The sequence below is a fragment of the Lethenteron reissneri genome, chromosome 71, assembly GCF_015708825.2.
Source record: "Lethenteron reissneri isolate LAM-NWPU_2019-01 chromosome 71, ASM1570882v1, whole genome shotgun sequence".
NCBI lineage: Eukaryota > Metazoa > Chordata > Hyperoartia > Petromyzontiformes > Petromyzontidae > Lethenteron > Lethenteron reissneri.
In genome coordinates this window covers 163,978-171,853 of record NC_083849.1, presented here as the reverse complement: position 1 = coordinate 171,853, position 7,876 = coordinate 163,978, and the positions used below count along the sequence as shown (strand labels likewise).

At 52.2% G+C, this 7,876-nt stretch overlaps 1 protein-coding gene across 2 annotated transcripts in view; it reads left to right on the top strand.

The window, feature by feature from the left end:
* Positions 1 to 1,140: 1,140 nt before the first annotated feature.
* LOC133361231 (uncharacterized) overlaps positions 1,141 to 7,876 on the top strand; it is a 22,549-nt gene continuing 15,813 nt past the window's right edge. Inside the window, exons 1-4 of one of the 2 annotated variants that reach the window (XM_061580117.1) lie at positions 1,141 to 1,450; positions 5,212 to 5,437; positions 6,857 to 6,874; positions 6,905 to 7,224. In XM_061580117.1, coding sequence (XP_061436101.1) covers positions 1,193 to 1,450; positions 5,212 to 5,437; positions 6,857 to 6,874; positions 6,905 to 7,224 — 822 coding nt within the window. In that variant the 5' untranslated portion in view covers positions 1,141 to 1,192. Of the gene's footprint in view, positions 1,451 to 5,211; positions 5,438 to 6,856; positions 7,225 to 7,876 lie in introns of both variants that reach the window. The other variant, XM_061580116.1, reaches the window with a different exon arrangement.

The following is a 7,876-nucleotide window of genomic DNA, read 5'->3' as shown; positions in this document are numbered from 1 at the left end:
GGTGCAATGAGTCGGCAGACTGAGATGACCGGCAGATGCACACCACCTGTGCCCCCTACTGTGCCAAATCGCTGTATTTTAGCCGCCCGGCGCTCCGCTCATTGTTGTGAGCGTCGCTGCTCCGCCCTTCGTTGTTTTTGGAGGGCGACTGACCAGTAGCATCGTGGACCCTCCCGTGATTCGCAGCAAGCCATGCACTGGTGGGCCCAGTTGATGCTGTACACAAAGTTATTGCCACACAGGAACCACAACACCTCGCTGATCTCGTCAAGGAGTATAACCACCACCACCATCACGTGAACTCCGGCGGTGGTCATCCTCGCAGCGGCGGCTTTTGGATGCCCATCGGACAAAGACGGTCACCGCATCGCCCGCTTTCAGATGCGCTTCTATGGACGTCTGGAATGCTCTTCCTCTCGATATTAGGAAACCACTGGAGCTATGCACGTGTCCATCATCCAGATTGAAAATTAATTTCTTTAGAACTGCATTTGTTTGTTGTCCTTCCCCACACCTCCGATTCGCGCGGTTGGCAACGTACGGTGCGAAAGAAGTTCAACATCTACACGTGAATGGTGCCAGTGCCCCTTCCCTTGCAGGGCCATATTTGCCCTCCTGGATTGGCTTTCGATGTTTCGGCAGTTCACCCAAAATGGTTCAAGCAAAACTTTACTGCTGATGAGAGACACTGAATGTGAAACCGACCCAGAGGTTGTTTTTGTACCGAACCAATCAATGCTACGTGACTTCACCGAAATAACCAAGAATATGAACCAATGCTGCTGAAATTAACTCCCCAGAAAGCCATGTGGCTGATGAGATGTGTCAAATTGGACTTTTTTATGCGGACAAATATTGTAAGGAGATAATTGTCTGATAATAAATTAAATAAATTAAAAAATAACAGCTTGCGTTGTCAAACAAGCGTGCCAATAATGAACGTCACCACACATTTACACCTTCCACTTCTCACAGCCCTCCCTGCCTCCCCCTCAGCATGACGCGCAGTTGGTTTCACCCACTCCGCGAGCCACCGGCGGCGACCGCCAAGGCGGGGCGAGCGCCTCAGCGGACGAATCCATCTCGCGCTCAAGCGAAGGGGGGGGGGGCTGCGCGAACCAATCGAGGCGGAGGCGGCCCAGGCGGCTCAGAGGGCCTGACGCGGGAACTCCGGAGCCGCGCAGTGGCAGCAATGGCCGCCAGCGCGAGGAGCAACAATGGCAGTGGAGGAGCGGGCTGCTCGCGCGTGATCGTCATCGACATATCCTCTGACGAAGACGAAGAGCCTCCCGTGGCTAAGAAGGCAGCGGCTGTGGTTACAACAACAACAACAGCAGCAGCGGCAGCGGCGGTAACGACGGCGGTGGCGGCCGTGGTGGATTCAACAACAACAGCGGTGGCCGTGAAAGAAGAGATGAAGACGACCGCTGGTCAGAGACTATTCGCTGAGGTGAGGACGGGTGGTGGAGGCGACTTGGTGAAGGTTTCCACCTCACGGGGTTCTCCTGGGAATCTCCTCAGCCTCCCCCTCGTCTTGCTGGGGGAGGGGGGGGTCTCGGTAGGTCGGACACCGCCGCTGTGGCTGAGGGCCGGTGGAGGCAGATCCTACGAGAAGGTTCTAATGATGATGATTTTGGCCATCATCTTCATGATCTTGGTCGTTATCATTACACAGGTGGTGGTGGTGGTGATCGTGGTAGCAGTGGCTGGCGATCAGCGAGGATTTTGACACTTTCTTGGACTTGTTTTGCACTTGTGACGATGACGGTCGTGAGGGCTTTGACTGCTTGGCACTTGTCTGACATGACGATGCATCTGCTGCTCAATGTCGAACTTCTTTCACACCGTACGTAGCCAGCCGCGACGAGCCCAGAGTAATCGGCTTCTGAAGACTCTGATGGTGGTGGTGGTGATGTGGGGAGGGGAGTCGAGCGGTGAGCTCCGAGGTCGTTTCCCGCTCACCGCCAACACCGCCAGTGACGATTATCTCAACCGGTCCTGGGCCTCCCCTAGGTCGACTCGGCCTTTAATGAGTACCTGATGCGGTGTGTAAAAGAATCAGTCACTGGGGAGACAAAGGCGGCCGGGCGTGGTGCTTGCCCCCCTCATCCTCTGGTGTACCGTTTCAGCCTTCATAGGTGTTGCCCCAACATGCTGCTAAGACTACGGCGGATCTTTGTCTTTGATGGTGACATGATGGCATTGACTGATGGTTGGTGGTGGTGGTGATGATGAGGTGGAACCACAAAGGCCTCTAGCTCGGTCGTTCTTCACTGGCGGGCCCCGACAATACACCCCATCGTCATCATCATCATCTTCCTGCTGTCAAATACAATAGTTTTAAATGGTGTGCCCCCCCCCCCCCGGCAATTAGTGAAGAGCTCTGCTCTAGAGAGATCGGACCACCTCCTGAACTTGGCCGCATTGTCAACGTCAACAGCCTTGACGTGACTCCACTCGAGGGATCTCCAAGGGAGCCCCTTTCGCAGGGGTTATTGGGCTACTCCAAGTTGGCCAGGCGTCTTGGGATCGCTAGGCTTTAACCACACTCCACCCCATCACACGAGACCTGATTATAATCGTCGCTATTATTCTCCAAGAGTTCTTACTAGTGTAGTGCCATAGGAGGGGAGGGGCTGCTGGGGGGGGGGTCCCACACTACTGTAGTGTCAACTCGTCTCACGTTATCGCCTTTTTGTATTCGTTGCCATTTTTTTATTTAGCGAATGCTATTTCACTCCACTTCCCACAGTCAAAACATCGTCGCCATGATCACTGCTAGTTAAGTCATCGGTTTCTGAAGATTCATTTTCTTTAATTTACTCTCCAGCAACTCTGAATTGTCCTTGGTAAGTTAAATTGGTGCACGTTACAAATGTAGTACGGTAATGAGTGAATAGGAATGGATTCCCAGGACTGACAGGGGCTTGTTAAGAGGAGGGTGTTGGTGCCCAACCACACGCTCGTATGAGCCTGAGAGAAAGACAACTCGATGACTAACTTTTTATTTTACCAGGTAAGGACCCAATGAGCTATTAGCTCTGGCTATTACAAACTATATCTCAATGAAGTGGCCTATCCCTACCTTGAAATGTATAGCAGCCAAATACTGTAAACGCATGATTCTAAATGTGGAGGGGAAAATCTGAGGACCTGGAGACAAATCCACGAACAATGGCGAACACGGTGGGACATGCGGACGTCCAGGATAAAAACGCCTCGTTCGAGACCCAAACATCGCACTCCCTGGCTCTTTGACATTTCCCTTAAGGTCCACCTCGGTGGGAATTCATCTGCATCAACACATTAACAGGCCGATACATACATCTCCTTAATAAATGTAACATTAGATAAGCAGCCATAGCAATGCGACCAGCCATGCAACCCAAACTATGTACCAAATAGAAAAACGATATGAACTCTCTCTCCTTACGCCTTCTTGCGTGGCTTGCAGCCCTCGACGATTGCATTCAACGTCTTGAACATTTGCCATTTGCAAGAACAGAATACAGGCGGACTCCGGTTTAAGACGATCCACATTGATGACATCTATATATATATAACGCAATCTTTTGCCGTCTTAAGGACGGTGTGTATTACCATACATCTGAAATTTGAAGTTGGAAAGCAGGTCAGGCGGAGTAATTCAATCGCCCCCCGGTGTGAATTTTAACGCCCGAAGAACGGTGAAACCGACTCTTTCATTTAAGGGTTAATTCCCACGTCTCATCATGACGTCCTTTTTACTTCTATGTCTCAACAGCGCTACGGAGATCGCGTGACGTGAGGGTTCTGCCTTCGTAGTGAGGCTTGTAAGTTGACGCTGAGGAGGGGGGAGGAGGCGCCTCGCCCCCCCATGTGGAGTGACGTCACCCGCAAATTATTATTAATTGTGGGGGGTGTCCATTTGGAGGACGTCACCTGCTCAATTATTTATGAGGGGGGTTCTCCATGCGAAGGGACGTCACCCGCTTATGATTATTAATTAGGGGCGGGTCCATGTGGAGGACATAACCTGTTCATGACTATTAATGAGGGGGGCTGGTCGACATGGAGTGACGTAGTTCAGCAAGACTAAATCCGTAATTGCATCTTGACATTTTGATGAATGGTAATGGTCATTGTCTATTTGGAGGCCTTAAAATCAGAGCCTGGAGTGGTGTGTAGTAAACATCAGAACTGGGGAGACAAAATCATAATCGGAATATTTGTTTATTCGAGAGGAATTCCGACGGGCTATAAAGCTCTTTTTAACAGATGCCCAGTAGGGGGCGGGTCAAAAAGCTCCAGCAACAAACAATACAACAACACAAGAGGAGTGCAAAGTATAGGAAAGGTAAGCAAATCAATTAAAACATTAACTCTTTATCAGGTCAAGCCCACTGAGCTATTAGCTTCATTTTCAGAATTGACCTGGCCACAAAATGATAGCTCAACGAAGTGGCTTATCACGTGGAAATTTATAGTAGCCAAATAATCTATGTAATATAAACACCGGGAGCTGTGCCGGCGTGGTGCTGGCCACCCACCTACCCGGTTGTTTTCCGTGCCAGCCTTCATAGGTGCTCGCTAACAGTGCTTGCACACACAGTCTGTGAAGTCTGTCACTTGCTGACCCGGCCCTACTGGACATCTGTGAAAAAATTGCCTCATAGCTCATTGGATTCCTCGAGGATAAATACAGATTCTCAATCTGAATTCTACACATATGTATTTATTTATGTTGAACTTCTTTCGCACCGTACGTAGTCAACCATGCTAATCGGAGGTGCAGGGGAAGGATAACAAATTAAAAAGCATTTCTAAAGAAATTAGTTCGTCAATCTATATGATTTAAAAGTGCACAGCTCCAATGGCTTCCTAATATCGGAAGGAAGAGCGTTCGAGGCATCCGCGGAAGTGCATCTGAACGCGTGCGATGTGGTGACTGTCTTTGTTCGATGGCTAGCCATAAGCCGCCGCTGCTGCTGCTGCGAGGAGTTTGCGTCATGGTTTACGCTGCTTGACGAGATTGGCAAGGTGTTGTGGTTAATTTGTGGAAAGTCCTCTGTGTAATGAGTGCGACCTTCCAACGCAATCGTTCGTCAACCGGAAGCCAACGCAGCTCGGCGAGCACCGGACAGACGTGGTCGGACCCTGCAGTACCCGTAACGCCACACGTACACACACGGTGGGTGAATCTCCATCTTTGTTTCTTGTTCGTGGGCACAGTTCCTGGAGGTGTGCGCACGCGTCGCCCACAAGCACCCCGAGGTGCTGAGCTTCCTCAGGGCGAAGTACGCCAACACCACTGCCGCATTTAAGGAGTCGGCGGAGTTGCGCGCCGTGCTGCGCCGCTACGTGCGCAAGATCTCGGAGAAGCCGTCGCGCACGTACGTTTACATCAACGAGGTGGTGGCGGTGCTCAAGGCCAACGCTCAGCGCAAGCGTCCTCGCGGTGAGTGGCGGGCAGGCGAGGGGCGGGCGGGAGCTGCGGCTTCTTCTCCTTCTTCATTCGCGCGACTAATGTAACTTTAAAGCTAAACTATTTATTTTAGCTGCTAAGGCCCACTGAGCCATATAGCTGTTTTAAAAAGCAACCTGGATATCACAAATAATAGCTCAACGAAGTGCTTATCATAATGTGAAAATGTATGGCAGCCAAATACTTTTAAACATGCAAATTCTAAATATACAGGCGTCAGGAGGGGGATTGAACCCACGACCCCCAATATACCAGGAGAGGGAGTTAACATCTCGACACCGCAGATGCACGGCAACAACTACAATTTAATATGCAGGTGGTCAAGCCAGATAACCGCATCAGGAGAAGCGGAATGTATCGCTGTGGTGTCTCCTTCGTATTTGTGAATTGGGCATTGCATCGTTACATGTTGTACGTTTTGTTCGAGATGACTACAGGTATCCGCATCTGCCATGGTTTGTGCAGTGGATGCGATTTAGGGTGCTCCATGAGCAATCGTGGAAGATCAAACCCAGGAATCATCTGTTTTGGGTCTTTCACAGGTTGATTGCGAGTTGTTTTGAACTCTATTTGTTCAGCTCTCCAGGCTCCATCGAGGTTGAATTTGCATTGTTCAAGGTTAAGCGCACGGGTCGAAAGGGCTCACGTGACTGTAAGCGATGACGAGGGACGTGATTGAGGTTACTGATGAATGGGAAGGCGACCATTTTCCTCGATTCACAGGATTTCCGGGAGGGTTACAGCGTTCCGGTGGATGGGTGGGGGAGAGATGTGTAATAGCAGCTTGAACCCCCCCCAACCCCCCCGATGAGATGTACGGAGTGTCTCAATGTTGAGCTTGAACCAGCACCGCTGACAATCCTGGATTGGAATCTGGGTGCCGACCGCCTGTGATTTAAACCGGGCTCTCGTCAAGCGTAGAGAGTCGCTAGTCTCAACCCGGTCGCCAATGACTGCATGATTACATCCATCAAATTACATTTTGTACTGCAACTATTATTGTTGTTGTTGGTTTTGCCAGCCAGCGTGAGAATCTGCGGTTGTGCCTTCTGTGTTTTCTGGTTGTACTGCCACGACGTGTTGTTCGGCACACGTCCGACATTCCGCTCCACCTGCTGGGAGCTTGTCCAGGAACTGAACTAAGCAGTTCTCCCCGGTAATATTACTCAACTGCCGTCGAACACAAGTTTTTTAGTTCTGTTCCTGAATAAGCAAGTGGAGCGAAACGTTGGTCGTCATTCCAAACAACACGCAGCGCTACCGGAAAATACACATCGGGGCAGCTGCAAATGTCGCTTGCCCTTCGACGAATTGTCGCGAACAAACGGACCCGGAGCCCTCGCCAACCCGAGCCCTCGTTCCACCTCCCCTCCCTCCACCGTCTTGGCACAGAGGATGCGTCGTCGGCAAGTGGCGGTGAGGCGCCGGCGCAGAGTGGAGGTGGCGACGAGGCGCCGGCGCAGAGCGGCGGTGGCGGTGAGGCGCCGGCGCGGAGCGGCGGTGGTGGCGGGGTCGACTCGTCCGAACCGGCGGTGAAGAGGCCCCGGGTGAACGACGCGGCGCACAGCAACGGTGGCAGCGGCGGCGGCGGTGATGATGGCGGCGGCGGTGCCGGTGCCAGCGGTGGTGGTGGTGGCGGTGGTAAAGACGATGCCAAGGCTGGCACGGCGGATGGGGCTAAACCGCGTGCTTCTCGGCGTCAGATTGAGAGGCTGGAGGACCTGCTGCGTCTCTACAACCGCGAGATTCAGCGACTCCAGGTGCGATTCACCACAGGGTTGGGGAGGGGGGGGTAGGTGGCTCGGCAGGTTATCTTTGGCAGTACAGATGGCAATCCCTCGAGTGAATGGGTGGGGAGAGGAGATGGAACAGCTATCCCTCGATTTTCCATGAATCTATATATATAAAATCGCGAATCTGTCTGTCTGTCTGTGTGTGTGTCGCCGGACCATACGCACTTTCATTGGACGGCGGTTGCCCCTGGCAACGGATAGCGACGCCTTCGCCGCTTTCATTGGACGGCGGTTGCCCCTGCCAACGGGTAGCGACGCCTTCGCCGCGGGCTGCAGTTTCATTGGGCGGCGGTTGCCCCTGCCAACGGGTAGCCACGCCTTCGCCGCTTTCATTGGACGGCGGTTGCCCCTGGCAACGGGTAGCGACGCCTTCGGCGCGGGGTGGACGCCATTTTTAATTCCCCTTAAAAATAGGCGCACGCATTAACACGCGACTCTGACGTTAATTCATCAAAGTTTCACATCCTCTTCACTCCCCCCCCCCCACCACAATGTGTGCAATTACTATTATAGGGTCGGTAGATTATAAAATTATAGCGATTAGACTGTATTATTGTAGGGCGGGGGGGGGGGGAACGGCACCCGTACCCAGCGTCAGCCAGGTGGGAAAATCAGGCGA